Genomic DNA, 21,162 nt, shown 5'->3' on the forward strand with positions numbered 1-21,162 from the left:
AGAAAATGTTTTTCACCTCAAGATCACCAATTTTTAATGAATAGCTACAGTTGTAAGGCAGTATGTGCACAACTCACTTGAATAAGTCGAGTCTCAGCCAATGGGTTCACATCATTCACATAAACTGAGGTTATATTATTTATCTCACCAGATAAATATGAGTAAAATGAAGCTTTGTCTACATGAAGAGGAAATAAAGTTTTGAGTCTTGACCAATTCTAAAGGTACTTTTATGCTTAAAACCTTTTATCTAGCTAGAAAAAAAAAATACTGAGTGGATATTTACAGTATATGCATTGCAAACATTATGACATAATTTCACTGTTCATTTAAGATGAATCGTAATTTTATGAGAATCGACTATAGATAGAAACACTTCCCCTCTCTCTTGTGTCAGCTTCTACTGTTCCTCATCCTGGATATTTTGTGGCATGCAGATGGCTCTATGTTGTTGGAAGGGCTTGTAAAACAATAGAGCTCAAAAACTGAATGCATTAGATATGGATTTCCAGTGCAGAGAGGACAGAAGAAACTGACTGCTTGTGGATTTGCTTTTGGTTTACTCTGCTTCTGCTGGCTGGTGTGCTTTACCTCACAGGAGATGACAGGAAGACGGGTGCAATGTCTGGGGTCAAAAGAGGTGGTCGCATGTACCTGTCTCTTTCCTTTATGCAAAGAAACCTCACATTATCTTTAAATCAAAGCAAAAACATGACTGTGGTGTCTGAATATGGGGAGGGATGTACACTGCAGCTTGATTTTTTAAGGGGATGCTCCTGTGTTTTAAGGAACACACTGCAGCTTGACTGTATAAGGAGATGCTCCTGTGTTTTAAGGAACATGTAAGAATGTTTTTTTTTATAAGGAGATGCTCCTGTGTTTTAAGGAACATGTAAGAATGTAGTTTTTAAGGTCAGCTCTTCAAGGGTCACAAGGGATACTATGAGTGAACAGAGTGAGATGGATAGAGACTGGATGTGTCTGGAATGGAATACTAGCTTACTGCTTACTGAATATGGTGTAGTACTGCATACAATGGGATAGTTACACACAACCACACAAAAAAATAACAGATTTTAAAAAACATATTTTTTAAAAAGTCTCTTATGCTGTTGGATGTAAAAACGCACTTTCACCAGAGGCCGTCTTTGAGGCTCGTGCTCTCCATACTGAACTAACAAACCAATATCTGTTATCCCACTTTACTCAAGCTCATATGACATATTGTTATTGCTTGTGCAACAGATTGCCAGCTTACACACTTAAATCTAATTTTCACAAATACTGATCTCTATATCCATGACTGGGTACACATTTTGATTCGAGTTTGATTAATTTGCATAGTAAATGTAAAGTACACTTTGCTGACATAAGACCCAATCTGTCTGCTAATGATTTAAATATACATTTATTCAAAATATTAATATATTTAAATTTATACAGCTCAGCATTGAACTGGTAACTTAAAAGTATGAACTACTCATAAGAACCAGCTCATTAAAATGCTTTAGTATATAATAAATAGGAGATAAAAAGTCACAATTTTAATACAAATCAGAATTAGTAGATTAGAAAGTCAAAATTAAGAGACATAAATTTATAATCATGATAAAAATGTTGACTGTATCTCCATTTCGGCTTTTTGTGTCCATTTTGCAACCTGTTTTTATTAAATGACTAAAACAACCATGGCTAAGGGTTATTCAGGAATAATGTATGTTTTTAATTCAGTAAAATGATGCAGTTTATAAAGAGTTGTGTTAATCCAAATACACTCGCTGCTCCTGAAGAAGGCTTTGAAGCTGAAATGCGTAGATCTACCTTTTTAACTATTTTCATGATTTAGCCCAGTCAATTAAAGGTTTTTAATTGTTACTACGAGTGCCTCGGAGTAATTTATCATTCTAGTTGATATTGACCTCAAAATATCCAAAGAGCACCATTGATTATGTGACTGCTTCCAACTGTAAGATGTTTCTTGCCATTATTTTATAGCAGGCTACACACTGTTTTTATAAAACTGCTTATTCAACTCAACACAAACACACAATAATCTGTACAGGGAGCATTAATACACAGTGCACAACTTGTCCACCAAGGGTTCTGCTGAACAGGGTTAGACTGGGCATGGTGTCAGGCTCCATGAACAGAAAATGAGTGGAATCACAAGCTGTTAAACTATTTGCTCACTGAGATCAGACTCTGCACCAGAAAGGACATTATGAAAGAGAAAGAGGGGGTTGCGGAGTGTGAAAAGGCAAAACTAAATATGCGCACAATGCACAATTATCAATCTCTTCCTCTGCTAATCAAAAACAAACCAGATGATGGAGGGAGAAGAGCTGGTAAACAAAATGTTTTAGGTCAATAAAAAGTCAGATGACGATCTATTATGGTTGCAAATCTAATTGAAGATTCAGGCAAGGAGAGTGGAAAAAAAAGAAAGAAAAAAACCTAAAGGTAAAAAAAACAAGTAAAGCACAGAGATGGAAGAATTCTGCCTGCACAAATTCCTATATATTCTCATATTGCGCTTATGCACGTAATTGAGCAATGGAACAGTCTCTCTCCATAATGAAAATGAAGACTTTTTTCTACTCTTTATGGATACATAAAGCTGACTAGAGATATTTGGAGATCTAGAAGGTTCTGAGCTGGAGTGCATGAAGTGACAAAAACAAATGTACTCTCCAGTACTAAACATTTAAAATGTAAGTTAAATTAACTTTGCACTAATGAAAAGTGATATGACAAATCTTCCTTCTTATTATCTTGAATTTTATAAAAATTCATAAATGCTTCAGCCTACATCTGTCCACTGGCAGAAGATGAAAAAATCTGTTTCTGATCATGCACATTTATGACAACTATGTTCATTCGTTCTTTTACAGTTTTCCCTTTGCTCAAACACCAATTGCCATATGCTCAAAAAATGCATTGTTTATCATACAATTTAAATGTCAATTACCGCATCTGAGGTTCAAAAGAGGTCAACTAAAGCAGCATGATGTTATGCAGCCAGAACAACTGCTTTCATCTTACAATGTTGCACTCTGCTGACACACTGTGGTCGACCATGTGCAACACATCTAGACCCTCAACAACAGAGACCATCAAACAACCTTCAACAAAGCTTCAATGAATAATACAGCCAGTTTAGAGAAATGACAGGTTTATTATGGATAAAAACTGCAATGACAAAACCAGTGGCAAGTGAATGAACATGGCAGATCAGCCTATCCCTTCCTATCTAACATCAACCTCACCCGTCCCATGAGCTGGGGTTAAAGAGAGAGGTGTCATAAAGAGGACTGTGGACACTGCTGTTCTGTCCCAGCCATTCAGTTGGCACAACAGGCATTCTGGGCTCACCCGCTGGACCAGAGAAAGCTGCTCAACCCTTTCTCAAATACAAAGGAGAGAACCAGACTACTTTATCCTTACCTTAGAGAAGAAAAAGAGTTTACGATGCACATCATCCATATGTCTCAACACAATCATTCAGAATTAACTGCTGCCCCTAAAACCATGACACATGTTGAAAGTATTCTAATGAATGAAGAACCAGTCTAACCTAATCTAACCACCGTGAGGTCACTATTTAGGAAAAGGAACCACATTAACCTAATTTTACCAGGCATATGTCAATGCTACAAGGATGTCCTATTAAAACAGGTGGAACATTCAGACCTATGTGGACTGCACAAGATCAGCATCACCTAAAAAAACACTTGAAATTTGGATAACTGCATGTAAATCTTTGACACAAATTCAATATCAATTGTACAAATAAATATCACAATTTAACAGATGATTATGATTATTCAGGCTCCAGGATACATTGGTGTGACAGTGTGTCCAGCTTTGACACATCTGTCAGATGGCTTAAATTAAAAACACTTTTGATTGTCATTTTAGGATCATTGCTATTCAAAGCGTTTGATTGATCAGGAACTCATTGGAATGTTTTCTTGGTAAGCCTGGCTTCATTTAAGTGTGAGGTCCCAAAGCCACCACCTCATAAAGCAGAATGAATTACTCTCTGGATAAGGTTTAAACTCATTTACAATCAAACAAACAAAAAAAACCATTTTCTAGAGAAAGGAATAGTTCGCCCGAAAACGTACATTTTATTTTATTATTTACTCAACTTGATGTTATTCTAAACCCATGTGTTATTTTATTCTGTCTGCTGATAGCAAAACGTGACTTTCTTACTCAGTATTTTTTTTTCCATTCCAGCACAAATATCATTTAACATACACTTGAGAAGCATAAAGATCAGATTTTCTGTCTGTTTTCTGGAGAAAAAAAAAAAGTAAGTTTAAATTTAAAACAAGAAAACACTATTTGTGGTAAGAAAAATCATAATAAGGAAAAGGCTTATAAAGCAAGTTTATTCATACCCTATTTTTTCTTGTTTTAAGCAGGAACTCATCTCATTTTGATCCATTTTTCAAGAAGCAAGATGTCGGCTTGCCTCTCAGGTTGATGTAAGAATGTTTAGATATTTGTGCTAGAAAATAAAACAAATACGAAGTAAGAAAATTACTTTTTGTAGTGTCTGGCTTAAAGAAACTTGGAAAATAGCACAGAAGAACTACTTTCATGATAGACATGGTCACTATGATCAGTTGTATAGAAAAGTGTAGCCGGTGTCCCACAATTTTTTTTCAAATTAACATATAGCAGCATACAGGTTTTCAGCAACATGAGGGTAATAACTCAGCTTGGGTGTTGTTTGGGTGAACTATTCTTTTAAAGAACAGCTGAAAAACAGCTCAATTGACAAAAAAGGGAAACAAAGTGGAGATGTGTGTGTTTGAAAGAATGAGAGATGAAAATATGTTTGCTTGTTGTCCGTTCCATCTCCCACCAGGTAAATCAGAATATTTTTGGTCTGTTGCTCTCAACCCTTTGGTTGAACAGGGGGAGGAAATGGACAGCAGGAGTAACCACACATACTCGGTCCTTCACACAAACTCCATGTCTGTTATGGCCACACACACTCAAATCTATCAAGCTCACTGAGGATAACTGGGAGAGCCTCCGTGGCGCTGTGGAGTTGTTAGGTCAGCTGCACCTCAGGGGGACTGGCATTATTGTTGCTCCCCTCCTGTGCGCTGACCACAGAGCCACGGTACGGGACCTCTATGATCCGAGGTTTGTCAATGATCCGGGCACAACGGTTGCCCTTCTCCACGATGCCAATGATCCAAGCCTGTTGCCCATCGCCCGCCCCTCCGTCCTGCCCCACAGCTCCCGAAAAACCCACACGACTGGATTTCATCTCGGCACAAAAGCGGGCCGCCTGCTCCCGCGGCAAGCAGATCAACAGACCACCTGAGAGAGGCAGGAAAAAGATTTTTATCTACCTAAGAGCTTGGAGAAATCTCTACAGACCAGGAAAGTCTTAATAAACGATTAGTTGATTAATCATTAATGTTAATCCCGCAAAACATAAGGAGGAGCTTGAATATAACGTGTATTTATTTTTATTTAAATTTAACCAATCAAATGCAAGAATTGATATTGTTAGTCCACTGACTGTATTTTAATATATTTAGGCTGTTCATTGTACATATGTTAGCTTTAATTTATAACTATTAATAATAAAACTAAAAACAAAAGATACAAAGCTTTCTCTGTTAACATTTTCTGATTGTCAGTGACACTGTCTTGACTGGCAATGCTTTTTGTTAAAATATTTGAAGTGACAAACTTTACTTATACAGAAAAGATCCAAAACTGATTATGTTAAGGCACTTCAGGTTTCAGTGTAATTTCAAAGTTATAACGATCATTATTGGTTCACAACTGTGTTTGTCCATTGAGCTGGGACTCTCACCTGATGTTTCAGAAGAGGTGCCCTGCAAAAGCCCAAACAGGTTGCCACCAGCCTTGCTGATTGCTGCCATTTTGGAGATAATGGGAAGGTTGTGAATGACAAAGGCAACATCATTTTTCTGCTGCTGGGCGAGATTCCGTGCGTGACCTATGATCCCGAAGCCTGTGATGTCTGTGGCAGCGTGTGCATTAAATTTGTGCATTAAGGCAGCAGCTGAAGAGAGAAAGAAAACAAAAATAACATTAGAAAACAATATAAAACTGGTTGTATCTGGCAAAAAAAAAAAAAAAAAAAAATTGTAAATAACATTTAAATTTTTTGAACTCTGCATTTCTTTATGTTTTTGAAAATGCTAATGCTCACCAAGGCTGCATTTATTTATCAAAAATACAGTAAAAACAGTAATATTATGAAATTAATTTACTACAACGACCCCAAACCTTGGAAAGATAGTGTATACCTAAAGGGCTCTTGTAAAAACTGTTAACAATTTAGAATAGGAAAAATGTTTTAACTATTAAGAGTTTTCCCTGAACAAACTTCTAATTTGCTGCTTATTAATAGTTAATAAGGTGGGCTAGTTGTTATGATTATTGGGTGGATTAAGGGAATCTAAAATATGGTCATGCAGGAAAAGGCATTATATGTGCTTTATATGTATTAATAAAAAGCCAATATGCTAGTAATATGCATGCTGATAAGCAACACATTAATAGTGAGAATTGGTCCTTATAATAAAGAATAACCTATAAATTTTATTTTTTCCTTTTTTTCCTCACCATTTAAAAAGTAAACATATAGGTCATTTGAACTACAACAAAGTTGCCGTACTAGGTTGTGTGTGTACTGAATATTGGCCCTTCTGGTAAAATGAATCCACGCTAAGAATGCTTATGCAGTGACATACCAGTGCGATTGAGGGTGGCCATACTGAGCATAGCCTCCTGATAAGCTTGCTCCACCTCCTCCCTGGATATCACCAACTTTATCTTGTTCCACTTCTCAGGCTAAATAAATTAAGCATAAAGGTAAACAGACACAGAAAGAAATGAGATGAGATTACAGTGATACATGTGGAGTTGTTATCTCTTCATAACCTCTACAAAAAAAGGGGTGGGGGAAAAAAACAGACAAGCAATCATTTCAAAGATGTACGTCATATTTGAGGCTAATACACAGCGGTACTCACTATATCCAGCCACTGATGGGCATTCACTGCTACTTGAGTTCCCAGAGGTTTAGTCAGAACTAACACATCTCCAGGTACAGCACTGTCAGGCCTGCAAACATACACATACATGTGAGCATTTACACAACTAAAACCGTGAAGTGGATTTTCACTTTGATAAGTGTGGAGATATACATTTAGACAAATCTGAATCACTCAGAACTGAGTGTATGGACACAGTCCTTTGATTCACGAGAGAGCAGACAGAGACACTCACATGATGAAATCATTGGGCTGGCACACCACAGAAGCCACACCCCCGATGATGATCCAGGGATTGATGACTGTTTGTCCCCCGGTTACCGAAGTCCCAGCCTCCTCTGCCGCATCACGGAAGCCCTTCATCATTAGAGGCATCACCTGATCTCTCTCCTGAGAGAACAACGGCACAGTACAAAGAGAATTAACCATTTCACACTCAGCAAAAACCTATACATAGAAAACATATTTACGAAGCACAAAAAATGGAAAACAAAAATGACTGAAAATGAATGCAGAGAGCCCAGCTCACCTTCTCATTCATCTTCTGACTGACGCTGAGAAGCATGAGCATGTTGTCACACTCTGTGATGCCCATGGCATACAGATCACTCAGAACATTTGCACAAGCAATTCGTCCCTGTAAAAGAATGGATGTGAGTCCCACTTATCTGCAAGTCCCATGCTAACATTTACGAAATATTAATAGAGATCACTCACCATCATGTAAGGATCCTCCACTAAAGGATAGAAGAAATCTGTGGTTTGGATCAGGGAAAGACCTCCATGTCTCAGAGGGATCACACATGAGTCCATTCCAATACCTGCAGATAAGAACGAACAGAGATATTATTTTTCACCCTTGGTAATTTCATGCACAGTGTGCATGCATATTTAAAGAAGCTTTGACTAATAATATAATATAGGTACTTAAATCCTTATAAAACCATTCAGTTGGCAACAGTATGAAGCATTATTGCAGGATTACTTATGATCCATTTTGCAGTGGAAAGCATTAATTTATAGCCTGGGTCCATAGTTCACATCTCTTTCAAATGATTGCGTTATACTTCCTAGTAGTTTTTAATTAACAGGATAAGCCAAAGGTTAAACAAAGAGTTTTACAAACACAGATGGCCTGTGATTTTTCGAGATTGAGACTTTCAAATAACATGAAAACAACAGTACTTTGTAGTTCTGTGTTATACATAAATAGATGACAACATAGTGCACGCTGAATTACTTCTGTAATAAAAATAAATTAATATATTATTATAGTTATTACATAGTCAGGTTAATCGGGGTATATTAAAGGACTGATGAAGGAAACAAAACAGTTAGTTTCTTCAGACCTGTCCATATGCACAGAAAACACTTTCGTTATTTCACTTTGACATTTGGCAATGATGGGGAGTCTGACTCATTTCCGCGACTCGGTTCTTTTGAACAGTTCGTTTCCATGAACCGGTTCACAAAACCGATTCAGTGATTTTTTAAGATCACAAAAAAAAACTATAAGTAGTCAACATATTACTGCTTACTAATGTTTTTTTTATATATTAACCAATGTGTTTGATGTAACTATTTTATTAAATTAACCTCTTATTGGGAAATTCTATCATTTAATCAAGTCCAAATATATATTTCCAATAGGTTTTATTCATACAAATGCTTTTGTCTATTTAATTAATCTAATTTTCGCCCTATCAGTCAATTTCCTGGTTCACTTTTTTTAAACTGTTCAACATATTCATGAATAAGATCCGACTCAAAAGCACGAGGGGTTCCCGGATCAGCGCTCGGAGTTTGACAGCGCTGGTGTGACTGTGACAGGTCAGTCATACTGTACCTAGTCGAGGACCCTGAGCAACTGAAACAAGTCCGAATTCAGCGGTATCATCTGCGACACCCGCCCCCGAGCCGCCGTCCTCTTCGAGCGGGCCGTCCGGCTCCAGTCCCTGCAGGAGTTTGAGCAGAGTCTCCTGCGGGACTTTACACCCTCATCCCTTCAGATCGGAGAAGGCCGTGAGTCGGAAGCCGCGGTCTAGGCCGTGCTCCTCCGGGTTCAGCGCCTGGTATCCAGCCGGGTAAAAGGCTCCGTACCCTCCCGCTCCGCCAGAGTCCACTGACGCTGGCTCAGAAACTGACATGGCTAGACTGAATTTTATTCACTCCTCATTCAGAACACGGGGAAATGAAAGAGAAGGGCGAATCGTTTGACGGGTTAAATGGCTGACAGAATCAAGAGAGCGTGTTTTATCTGCACGCTTGGTCATAAAAACGAGTGCGGACGCGGCGCGCTCGCGGACTGAACCATCTCACCCTGCAGAGGGGAGTGGAGTCTCCTTATGACACTAGTTAGAGAATTCATACAGACAGATTACTGCCAGAATACACTCAAACCGCATTATTTGTCAGAACCCCGGCAGATAAATTGTAGAAAATTCATCTTGCACAAAATTTAACTACGTCTAGGATGCTTTGCGTTTGACTGGTCCCACTTAAACCCCTCTAAAATAAGCATCGCATAGTCTGCTATTGTGAGCTCCGCCTATTGTGGGACTGCCATAAAGGTGCATCAGACGGTTGTATATTCATGCAAATATTGGCTCTGTGTGTGTGTGTGTATAAATACGTGATGTCACAATGTTAATGGGGTAGGGCGGTTAATCATTCAACCTCTTTATAAAAAAAAAATTAGTCAGGAAACCTTTGAGAAAACTGTTTATTCCCATAGTCAATGAATTTCATCGATATTTGGGACACTTCACAATAGAGAACTGGGCTGATGATGATGGTTTAATATTAATAGCACAAATTAAAAAAAAAAAAAAAAAATACCATAACACCAACTTTGGCTGTTATAATTAATGTCCATATTGATATTTTCCGCAAGCTCTACAACAAACCAGTCTTGTGTTTTAGCCAAGGTGTCCATGGCACTAAAATCTGCATATTAAATGTCAGGATAGGGAATGCCTCAAGACCAGTCTGAACAGTGAGGTGGAATGGACTTTTCTTCTCATCTCAAGCCTGGATTGCACTTTTGGTGCTGTAAGCCAGGTAGTAGACCAGAATGCCAATCAGAGCAGCCAAGACCTCCGTGGACACCCAGGGACCACTCCATGCACCCTGCAATTCATAAACACACTGATTAATAAACATACAGATACAAATCATACAAAAACATAGAAAGTAAACACGTAGCAGCAACACAATCCAGTGTGGAGGTATATTTTTATAAATATAGGTTTCCAGGTTTTTCTCAGCACTAATCATTACACAGATAAGGCGACTGTGGACAGTGAAGATTAATATGCATATTTACCCTGTGATCCACATTGACAGAGAACAAAGGCTTGATGGCATCAACATCTTCATTGTTTCTCTGAGCCTGAAAGCATTAACATTTTTATCAGCACCGTTGAATATACAGTCCCATCAATTGTGTTAAATGGATATTTCACTCAAGAATAAAAACTGTCATTATTTACTCAACCAAACATGTACTCATTTCTTTCTTATGCAGAACCCAAAAAACTATATTTTTAAGAATACTGGTAGCCAAACTGTATTGGTGCTCATTAAGTTAAGGCATTCTTCATAACATCTTTTATGCTTCACAGAAGCAAGTAAGTCGTGCAGGTTTGAAATGACATGTGGGTGAGCAAATGATGACAGAACTTTAAATTTATGGTTGAATTACCCCAATCATTCCTTAAATTTACCAACCTTCCTTAGAGTACTGTAAGACTCCTCGTCAAAGAATTTGACCTGATATGTGCCTGAGCTGGCCTGCTTATGAGGAACACTCCATGAGACCTGGACAAAAATAAATTAATAGAACAGTTTGTCACATATGTTGAAGAATCTCACACGTATGGCTTCGTTAGAACACAGTAAAGGGATAGTTCACACAAAAACTGAAAATACCGTCATCATTTAACTCACACTCAAGTTGTTCATTCTGCAGAATGTTGGTACCCATACAGTTGATGGAAAAAATAAATACTATGGATGTCAACAGCTACCATCAACTGTTTGGTTACCAACATTCTTCAAAATGTATTCTTTTGTGTTCGGCAGAAGAAAAAAAAAAAGAAAGCTCATACGGGTTTGGAACAAGTGCATGTGGAACAAATTCTGACTAATTGTTCTTTTTTGGGTAACTATCCCTTTAAATCCTCTGTAACCGTACCTGGTATTTGCCAACATCTTGGCCTCTGGTCACAGGAAACTGCTTGCCATTGACGTCTGCATACAGAGCAACACTCTAAAAACAAAACACAGGTCTGCTCAGTCCACACTTCTGTACCAGTGAAGCGTGTTTATATGTTAGTCCACTCACTTGAGCTCCGTTAGCACACGCCAGACTCAGCTCAACGATGAAGACGGTCTCGGAGGAGATGAGCGCGTCTGTCGTCGTGTATGAAGACGGAGAGATGGCTGGGTCTGTGCAGGTCTCAGCTGAGGACAGAAAACACCGGTCACACTATACAGACCTGGCGAATAACAGGTCACATGTCGAGTTTGGGCCCTGAATTAAAGTTAACTATAAAGCTTTGAAATAGATGACTGTGATAGAGCGGAACCAATTCAGTTTAGCTTGAAACATCTCGATGTTAGCATGCCTGCCGATGAACGAAAACATTGAAAGCCGTGTATGGTGCTGTATATCGAACGTGAATTGAAAGAAATGTGAAAATTACCTGCACAAAGGCTCAGACAAAGAGCCAAAATCGCTGTTATAACTCGCATCATGTTGATCACCGGGCAGCTGAATCCACCTCTATTCACTCGAACCTGAGGAAAAAGACCAGCGCTAGCGTCCACCCAATGAAACGCAGACAGACACGTCACCTCAACGGAAGAGTGGCGCGTCTGATAGCGAGTGCGCCTCTGGCGAAGGCCGCCGGTACTGCAGAGCAGAGGCTCACAGCCAGGCAGCCAAGTGATGTGAAGCGATTATTTAATAGAATTGAATTTTATATTATTATTAATACATCTAAATAATCGCAATTAAATAAAATGCTACAAAAAATACATACAAATAGTTTTTTCCCCTATTAAACAAAATAAAAAGTGTTGGCAAATGATGGGCCTTGACCACTGATCTATATATGACCAGTGGCCTTGACATAAAAAAGCATGAGAACCACTGGTGTAGATCTGGTGCACATCTGCATTGATTTAAATGTATTATGCATTGCTGCATTATTGCAATGTAATTAATATTTAAATTATATATATATATATATATATATATATATATATATATATATATATATATATATATATATATAAAAACTCAATTTTAATTAAAACTTTTGTGAAATGTTTGCTTGTGCAAATTGACATAAAAACAAAATAAATTTCACTTGGTTTGCTATTTTTAACTATTGCAACCATTTGCAAATATTAGTATATATGTGATTAAATTGGATTTAATTTCATCAGTTCATCAGCATATCATAATTCAACTGAAATTTTTAATTGACAGTGCTAATATTATAATATAAAAATGTATTACTCTTTGGTCAAAATAAAAAATGATGGATAAAATGACTATTTTGAGATTTGCAAAATATTAGATAATAGTTTTTAAGTTATTTTTAAAGATTACCTTGTGGACAGTTAAATATCCAAAACTGACCAAAAAAAAAAAAATCTCTAATCTATTGGTTGTAATAAAATTATTATTTTTGTAAAATCTTGACTAATGCCTTATTCAGCAAGTCCTGCATCTCTTTTAAGGTTTTTCATAAATCTAAGTGATTTGTAAGTACACAAAGTCTTCTGCTGCACACACAGTATGTGCTTGACAAAAGAAAAAGTACATAGATTCATACTTTTATTTCTTTAAATCTCTCCATAACAATAGTCTGTACAAAGGTCTTGTGTTTTTTTCATATTCACTTTGGCTGATAATACACAATATTAACACAGGCGGGCATGAATCCTCAAGAGTGCCTACATCCAGAGAAACAAATACCACAGGAAACGCTGTCACTGTCAGATGTGTGCAGACGTAAAGCAGACGCAAACATTCACACGTGCAGAACATTACACTACGCTGTCACAGAGAGGCAGAACAGATATGCTTTTTTTGTAAAGAGATACACACACTAAGTGTACAGAAACATGGTGGCTGCTATAGCCACATGATAAAAACATCCCCTAAACATCTGCTATCTGTCTACTTCAAGTCAATCTGCAGCAGGATTAAATGTTCAAAGTCCTTAGATGGGTCTTCTGTTCTTGTTTCTAACATGTTTTTGATTTTCACTTCTTGAATTGATTTATTTTGTTGTTGTTCACTCAGGTGTCAGGAGATCACCTGAACATCTCTTCCTCTCACTGGATACAGTCCATGACGTGAATCTGCAGGGTGTCCATGTCTGGAGCCTTGTACATACATTTGGGACAGCAGAAATCAGGCAGCCCGTCGTGATCTTCGTCTCTTCTGCGTGCAGATGGAGGTTGGGCGGGGTTAAACATGGCCGCTCCTGTGAAAGGTGCTTCAAAAGCAGAAATTTCGATAAAGATTAATATAATATGCTATAAGACATGCATTTGCCATGTAGTCAGTGAAACTAACAACAATTATATTAAAAACGAAGGAAAGAAAGTGCATGTTGTAGTTGATGCAGACTCTGAATGAGGTGTTTTACCGGCTTGAGGAGGAGGGTGTGGACGAGGCCTGTAGTCCTCCAAATGTCTCTGTTGCATCTCTTCAATGCGAGCTCTGTGAGGAAACAACATTCACTTGTAACTCTTGGACATTTGGAGGCTTTTATAAGCAAATATTCATATATATATTCATTCAATGCAATTCATTTCAATTAAATCAATTCAATGGCATACCATCTGATTCAATTAAAATGTTCAAATGACATTACTAATATGAATATTATAATAATACAAAAATTTAATACTTTTTGGTTTAAAAAAATACTTTAAATGCTACAAGTTAATTTAGGCATCACATATAATGTAAAGCATAAAAAATGGATTTTCATTTTGAGATCTGCTGAAGATTAGTGTTAGTTAATGGGGTGATCATTTTACAGTTTTTGATAGATGTATCATATAATTTTTCAGATCAGCAAAAAAGTTTTTTAGTTGTCTGAGAGCAGTATTCAGATTCATATATAAAAACACTGCATAGTATAAATTAAATACAGATTCATCTTTTTTAAAGCTACTAAATTGATTCAGTCAAGAGCAAAGAGGGATGTTTTCTTTTTATTTATTTATTTTTTGATCAACATTAACAACACATATAAATTAAGCAGCTGTGGCTTCATGGACTAATATAATGATACACATCCGATTTCCTTCTCAACTGTTTACGGTTACTTACATCACAACCAACTGTGTTTACGAGGATACTCAACAAGACTGTATTTTGAGACAATTTTGTGTGTTTGACCGTTCAACAAAGAAGATGTGAAAGAGAATTTGGTGTTTTAATACTCTCTTTTGCATCTTGTTGCACTTGAATGATTTCGCTTAAATGTTTGACTCTGGAAAGACTTAAAAACAGTTGCAAATTAGAAACTTTGACTATATGGTGGTTCAACTTTGCTATTAATCTGCAAGTCACATGCCAAACCATGGGAGCTGGTCATATAGATTATAGATCAACTCTAATTTAATAAATAACATTATGTGATAGAATATAACATCTAAATGTAGAAATAAAGGAAATTAGCAATTGAACATCCAATATGACCGATATCAATAAATTAAAAAAATTAATCTCTAATAACGTTCAGTAGCATATCATATAGTAGTCACTGTGTCCATCTCTTTTCCTACCTTGAGGTTCCTTCTTGCTTGAGTCTGTCTATCTCAACTAGTGCCTTACTCAGCTCCTCCTGCAACTCTTCCTTCTTTTGATTGAGTTTCTCTCTGGCTTCCCTCTCAGCTAGGAAGTCCATCTTATAGATCTCTGCCTGCAAAAATAAAATGTGCAATTGTGTTTGTGTTATTATATGCAGCATGTATGCTGAACATGTATTTATAGCAGGCTAAGACAAAGTAAGTGAGCAGAGCACTGTAACATCAGTGTGCAGATGTTATATTCACCTGAGCGTTCAGCACTGGTATAGTCTCTAATGCAGATCTCAGCTGCTCTGATTCCTCCTTGAGTTTATCGATGAGGTCCTGTTTCAGGGCCAGAGCTTTCTCAGCCTCAGCTAACCTGTTAGCTAGAGTATCTGCCTCTCCACTCTGAAATGGAAATCACCGCATGTATGCTTTCCGTTAACAAATTTATAGTGAGCCATGCACTGACCTATTTTTAAAAGTGCCTACCACAAACATCAAAGAGTCACAGTTTTCTAGTTTTGTAGCATTTAAATTAAGACTTGGGTCAATGACTAATAAGCATGTCCACAATAAAGAACAGAAAAAATATTTTAAAATGTAGTTTATAAATCTAGTTCTTTTTTTTCAATGAGATACTTACTTATTACAAATATCATGAATTTTTAATAAATGTTTATTTAGGCTAACTGACTTTAACACACAATCAGGAGGGTTCAAATGGGTTTTATTGATATAAATTTACTATTTAGTTTTTTTGTATGCTGGTTGCACACTATCAGCATTAGTGTTACTGAAAACTAGGACTATTACAAACCGCTTTTCGATAACTGAAAAATCTTAAATAAATATATAAAACTTACATGAAAAATTCAAAATGTTGCCCTGTCATCTAACTGAAATTAAATAAATTCAAGTACTGTAATCAATAAAACTAAAACTGAAATAGAAACAAAGCAAAAAAAAATAATCACAAACAGCTGCTACCTACCCTGTGATTGGCTTGCTTCTCACTTTTGAGTTTTTTGTCATAATCCTGAAACAAACATGTGTAGGCATGTTGGAGCTGGGCCAGCTTCCTCCTAGATGAGGAAGAGCAACAGGAATTGTGAGTTACTCTTACAACCATAACAATGAAAAAGGAAGCTGCGTTTGTTAGCTGGGTTCTCCATCCAGCTAAACCCACCTCTCCTCCACTATGACTAGCCTCTCGTTCTTCAGTGCAGTTTCTAGGTTCTGTGTCTGCAGTAAAAGATTGTCCACTGTCACACTGTGCTGCTTCTTCTGCTGCTCCATGTCTCTCTCTAAAGTCTGCAGTCGTTCGGTCTTCTTGCCAAACCTGGGAGATCAAACAGGTTTGTACACACAGCTGCCGAATCTCATACACAAACACATGCACAAGGACTAAGAGATGCACTCACTTGTCCTCTAAAATCCGTCTCTCTGCTTCACTTTTCTCCAGCCAATTCTGTCGTTCATTCAACTCACCGAGAAGGGACGTGACCTGAGCCCTCAGAGCTTCACTATCCTTTGTCAGCTACAAACACAAAGAGGATGATCACTCATCCCAAACTACTGCAAATGCTGCCACAGCTCGGCATAGAAAGAAATGGCTTTTGCATACTGAATCACAGGTTGTTTATGTGTTTATGTACCTGAACAAAGTCCTTCTCCTTCTGTTTGAGTAGAGCCTCATTTCTATCTCTCTGAACAGAGCTCTTCTGAAGACAGTCCAGCTTCTCCTGGAGCTCCCTGTACCTACATCCCAGCAAAGACACAAACAGGATTAACCGTCCATCTTACAGCAGTTCACCACCAAACGCTCCAATTCATTCCTCATTATAAGTGCAGTTTCTACATTTGATCAAATCATCAAATTAAAGGAAAAAGGAGCCACAAAAACTAAAGTGTTACAAAAAACAAAAACAAAATATGTATTTTAGCTTCTTTAATATACTTGCCTATGATTTGCCTAGATGCAAATTCTGGCCAACAATGAGATTTTTGTGTATGCTAGAAACTTGTTTGCTGCATTTACTGCATTCACTATTCAGTCTAACTCCAATAAAAATAATGCCAATAAATACTTTTATATGAAATTTTTATTTCTAAAATCTATTAATAAAATAATAATATAAACTATTGTTCAAAAGTTTTGGTTCAGTAAAATGTATTAAAACTTTTCTCTTAAATTTTTAAGTTAATTTATAGAAAGTCCATACAATATTCTGTAATATTATAAATGTCTTTACCGCCACTTTTAAACAACTTAATGGGTCCTTGCTGAATAAAAGCATTCATTTCTTTATTTAAACTTCTGAACAGTAGTCTAAATGAGAAATGGTAGTGCATCAGTCTCATTCCAGTCACAGACACAATGTTCTTTCAACACCAATGAGGGGAGGCACACGCGAGCGCACACACACACAGTGAGATATAGTTCCCCTCACCTGCCTTGTGTAGCCTGAAGCTGCTCAGTTAGTTTAGCCAAGTGAGAGCTAAGCAGACACATGGATCAAAACAGAAGACAGAAAAGAGAGATTCCAAACCATTCACATTAAAAGAAAGGAAGTGAAGCACATTTAAGATTTAGAGTTGAGGGAGGATCGCTGTCAGCCTTTTACAGCCTGCAGGGAGAGAGAGCAGTGTAAACTGAACATCTGAGAGTACCTTTCTGCAGGAACGGTGAGCGCGCATGCCTGCTGGACTGACTCTTCAGTAACACCACAGTTCTGATAAAGAGAAGATTAATCAATTTTCAGGAGTTAGATAGATATATAAACACCGTTCTAACATTTCTATTCAAAGAATCCCGAAAAACAAATGTCTCAAAATATTAAACAGCACAACTATTGATAATATTAAGTAATATTTCTTGAACACCAAAACAGCATAATAAAATTATTTCTGAATAGTCACGTGACACTGAATACCACTGAATGGTTATTTAAATTGTAATAATATTACTGTTTTTACTGTATATTTGATTAAATAAATACAGCCTTGGTGAACATAAATTAAATAAATCTGACTGACCCCAAACAGTAGTGTATATAATTTAGAATTGATCTTAATAATAATTTGTATAATTTTAGAAATGCAGTTATTATGATAACCTTATATTAATTAAGCAACTATGTGGAAGTCTATTACACTGTAGAATTATCTAAAAAAAAAAAATCTTGAAGTTGTATTGTAAAAATATAAAAAATGATCAAAGTGAAAAGGCGTTGAACATTTTATTTGTGAACTACCATTATGATATGTCTAATTATATCAATAAACAAATGGGACATAAACGCTCTACCTGATTGAGTTTGCAGCGTAACTGCTCTACAGTGGCGAGGAGATTTTCTCTCTCTTTCTCATTCTCTGTCTTCTCCTTCTCCAGCTCCTCATTCCTCCTCCTCAGTGCCCTCATCCCTTCCTCCAGCTTCTCTTTGTGGCTTTTCAGCAGTTTCAGAAAATCATTAGAGCCCTCAGCAGGCTGAAGTGAAAAAGATTTGTAAAGATGAAGGCACAAATACTTAAAAAAAAAGAAACAACTTGATCTTTATCCATGTTTGGATTATACTTTAACACAGTGTACCAGGAGGATAAAACACACCTCACCCAAAAGAAGTCAAAGCAGATTAACACTCAATACTGATAAAGCTCTATTGTACAGACATCTCACATATTGACATTTCTGGTTAATTACCAAACTTTGAGGCATTGTGTGTCTGCCAGCGTTTCCTTCAGCTCGGTCTGTCAGTACAGCTTCATTTAATACCTGCGTAATGAAACAATAAAGAAAAGTTTTAATTCAATGAACTAACAACTTCCTGCAAGTTCCAAATGCTTCACAAAAGAACCTACTTCCGGTGAGTCCATGAGGACATTCTTCTCTACATTAGTGCACTTCAGCTCTTGGTCCTGGCCTTGATTTCCGGTCTCTTTAGAGATGCCGACACTTGGACTCCCTGTTTGACTGATGCTGTGGTTGAGCTGTCCCTGCAGGCTCTGGTTTTCCTCTGCCAGTCGCTGCACTAAATCTCTGGCCTCACGAAACCTACAGCTCAGGAACTCGCGCTCCTCTCTTGACCTCCTCTGCCACACCTCCATCTCTTCGCATCTCTCTTTGAGGGCATCATTGCTTCGCTTCAGAGCCTCTGTGGAATGTTTAGAGTTGTTTATAGAGTTGTTTGCAATGAATCTGGCATAGACAATCTCTCAAGTCTTACCTCGTAGCTGATGATTATCTGTTATGAGTCTATGGACCACTTCATTTCCCGCTAATTCAGGAGGGACCCCCACAGACCCCTGTGAACTGGCCATCAGTGACCCTTGACCCCTGGCACCCACAGTCTCCTCTCCAGTCAGCTCCCACTGCAGAGTACAACCACCTGACGGCTGCGGCTGGACCATGATCCTGAGAGAGAAAACCAGACAATAATTAACATCTGGAGCTCGGAAACTCAATTAGTTTTACAGTTGTTTGTGTTTGGTAGATAAACATATTGAATGAGTTTATAATGATTGCTGCAGCAAACTACGAGTCTTTATTAAGTGCTTTTACAGTGTTTATTAATCTTTGTTAGTTAATACAAATACAACGTATTAGTAAAAGCTAAAAAAAAAAACACATTATTATTATTATTGGAATTTGCATTTGTGCCATTAAATTTATGCACTGTTTTTCTGCAATCAAAAACAGCAACTTTATTTTTATCTGTTTTGTTCCATAAAATGTTACACAGCTCACAATTTTAAATACTAACATACTCAACTTTTGACTTTTTTACTATTTTTAGTAAATGTTGAATTTAACATTAAGTAAGATGAATAACTTCTAAAGTATTAAATATTTTTCAGTTAGTTAACTAATGTTAACAAATTGTACAGCATTAACAATAACGATTATGAACTTATTTATTTTATTTTATCAAACAACATTATTAATTAACTATTTTTTTCAGTGCTGGATTATATTTTATTATTAGTTATGTTATTTTAAAATCTCACATGAAGTTTAAAAGTCTAATGGATGAATGGAGGGTTTTAATTACAGTTTCGCTTTACAGCAAGGGCTAAATGGGGCGATTCACTGACATTTCTGCCCTTAACAACGCTACAGCTAAAATCAAATAGTCTCTCCAATCACAAAACATAGTTTTTCATTCCGTTTTATTCTCCTATTCCCTTCAAAAAAAATGTTTACTGTTTCTCAGCGCGGTGTTGATTCCAAAGACAAACACACACTTCATTAACACTGTTAAATATAATATTGTGCTGATATTTAATTATCATCGACACGTTTATTTTAAACAACTCCTTAGATCTTCTGAAAGACAAGAATCAATGTTTTGTTTACAGGTTTCTGACAGACGTAACGTTACTTAGCTAACGACACGACTAGCATGATAGCATCAGAGCATTTAAAACCCCTAAAACATTCAAAACCACACACTAACACAAGTCAAATTCCTTAGACATGCATAAAGTATGTGGTAAATATATAGGAGGATGTAATAGAAATGTAATTACTACCTTTTTAAGCCGTTCACAGTGTTTAACTCTCTGCGCTAACACAGATCCACTGTCTGTCGGTCTTCCGCCAAGGAAACACTGCACGGTTTACAGTCAACCACAGACGCTAAGATCGGCAAACATCTTCAGCCTCACCGAGCTGGAAAGTCAGAATCGAGTTTGATAAAGTGAATTAAATAAAAATGTCAAGAAAAGCTCGGACAGGTACAGAATGTCGAGGAATTCCCCCTCGATACTTCCGCGCTTCATCACACTCTACGTTATTTCCGGGTGGGGGAATTATGGGAAGACAAAATAGAATAAAAAGTCGCGAGGAACAAAACTTTTAATGTCCTCAATGTCATTTTTGACATATTTTTGATTAAGAATACATTACAGATCCAACCAATATTGTTTTTTGTTTTCCTTTTTACAAACAACACTACTGCTGATTATTTCTGTTTTGACACAATAACAACTAGCCTATAGACCAAACAATGACGAAATAAGGGGCATTACGAATATTATCAATATTATTATTTTTAACACTATTATTATTACTAGACTTCTAGATTAGATTATTAGGTTTACTTTGCCTAGCCTATAAACACTGCTTTAGAGATCCACTAAATTGGGCTATTTATTTGTAGTCCTGATATTTTAACAAGGACATATGATTATGTAGAAATGTGTATATATATATATATGTATATATATATATATATATATATATATATATATATATATATATATATATATATATATATAT

General features: G+C 36.8%; 3 protein-coding genes across 4 annotated transcripts; all 3 read right to left on the reverse strand.

Moving 5' to 3' along the window:
* Nucleotides 1-3,155: 3,155 nt before the first annotated feature.
* Nucleotides 3,156-9,379, reverse strand: LOC109088212 (selenide, water dikinase 3-like). Its single transcript, XM_042751288.1, has 8 exons — nucleotides 8,905-9,379; nucleotides 7,776-7,879; nucleotides 7,588-7,695; nucleotides 7,294-7,448; nucleotides 7,038-7,128; nucleotides 6,756-6,855; nucleotides 5,849-6,061; nucleotides 3,156-5,343 (listed from the first exon to the last, which is right to left on the reverse strand). The coding sequence occupies exons 1-8, from the start codon at nucleotides 9,203-9,205 to the stop codon at nucleotides 5,069-5,071; spliced, it is 1,347 nt and encodes a 448-aa protein (XP_042607222.1). The 5' UTR covers nucleotides 9,206-9,379; the 3' UTR covers nucleotides 3,156-5,068.
* Nucleotides 9,380-9,762: 383 nt separating this feature from the next.
* On the reverse strand, nucleotides 9,763-11,926 carry LOC109088225 (translocon-associated protein subunit delta-like). Its single transcript, XM_019102398.2, has 6 exons — nucleotides 11,765-11,926; nucleotides 11,404-11,522; nucleotides 11,254-11,328; nucleotides 10,788-10,877; nucleotides 10,384-10,449; nucleotides 9,763-10,187 (listed from the first exon to the last, which is right to left on the reverse strand). The coding sequence occupies exons 1-6, from the start codon at nucleotides 11,814-11,816 to the stop codon at nucleotides 10,083-10,085; spliced, it is 507 nt and encodes a 168-aa protein (XP_018957943.1). The 5' UTR covers nucleotides 11,817-11,926; the 3' UTR covers nucleotides 9,763-10,082.
* Nucleotides 11,927-12,893: 967 nt separating this feature from the next.
* On the reverse strand, nucleotides 12,894-20,686 carry LOC109088214 (NF-kappa-B essential modulator-like). 2 transcript variants are annotated; one of them, XM_042750481.1, is made up of 15 exons: nucleotides 20,415-20,686; nucleotides 19,109-19,296; nucleotides 18,744-19,036; nucleotides 18,586-18,657; nucleotides 18,193-18,372; nucleotides 17,556-17,617; nucleotides 17,336-17,383; nucleotides 16,541-16,643; nucleotides 16,307-16,422; nucleotides 16,072-16,224; nucleotides 15,877-15,967; nucleotides 15,147-15,290; nucleotides 14,877-15,013; nucleotides 13,727-13,800; nucleotides 12,894-13,573 (listed from the first exon to the last, which is right to left on the reverse strand). In XM_042750481.1, the coding sequence occupies exons 2-15, from the start codon at nucleotides 19,290-19,292 to the stop codon at nucleotides 13,410-13,412; spliced, it is 1,821 nt and encodes a 606-aa protein (XP_042606415.1). In that variant the 5' UTR covers nucleotides 19,293-19,296; nucleotides 20,415-20,686; the 3' UTR covers nucleotides 12,894-13,409. The 2 variants fall into 2 exon arrangements, with proteins under 2 accessions (XP_042606415.1, XP_042606416.1); XM_042750482.1 differs by lacking the exon at nucleotides 17,336-17,383 and having other exon boundaries at nucleotides 20,415-20,685.
* Nucleotides 20,687-21,162: the final 476 nt, after the last annotated feature.

Source organism: Cyprinus carpio, chromosome B23 (assembly GCF_018340385.1).
Source record: "Cyprinus carpio isolate SPL01 chromosome B23, ASM1834038v1, whole genome shotgun sequence".
NCBI classification, from domain to species: Eukaryota; Metazoa; Chordata; class Actinopteri; order Cypriniformes; family Cyprinidae; genus Cyprinus; species Cyprinus carpio.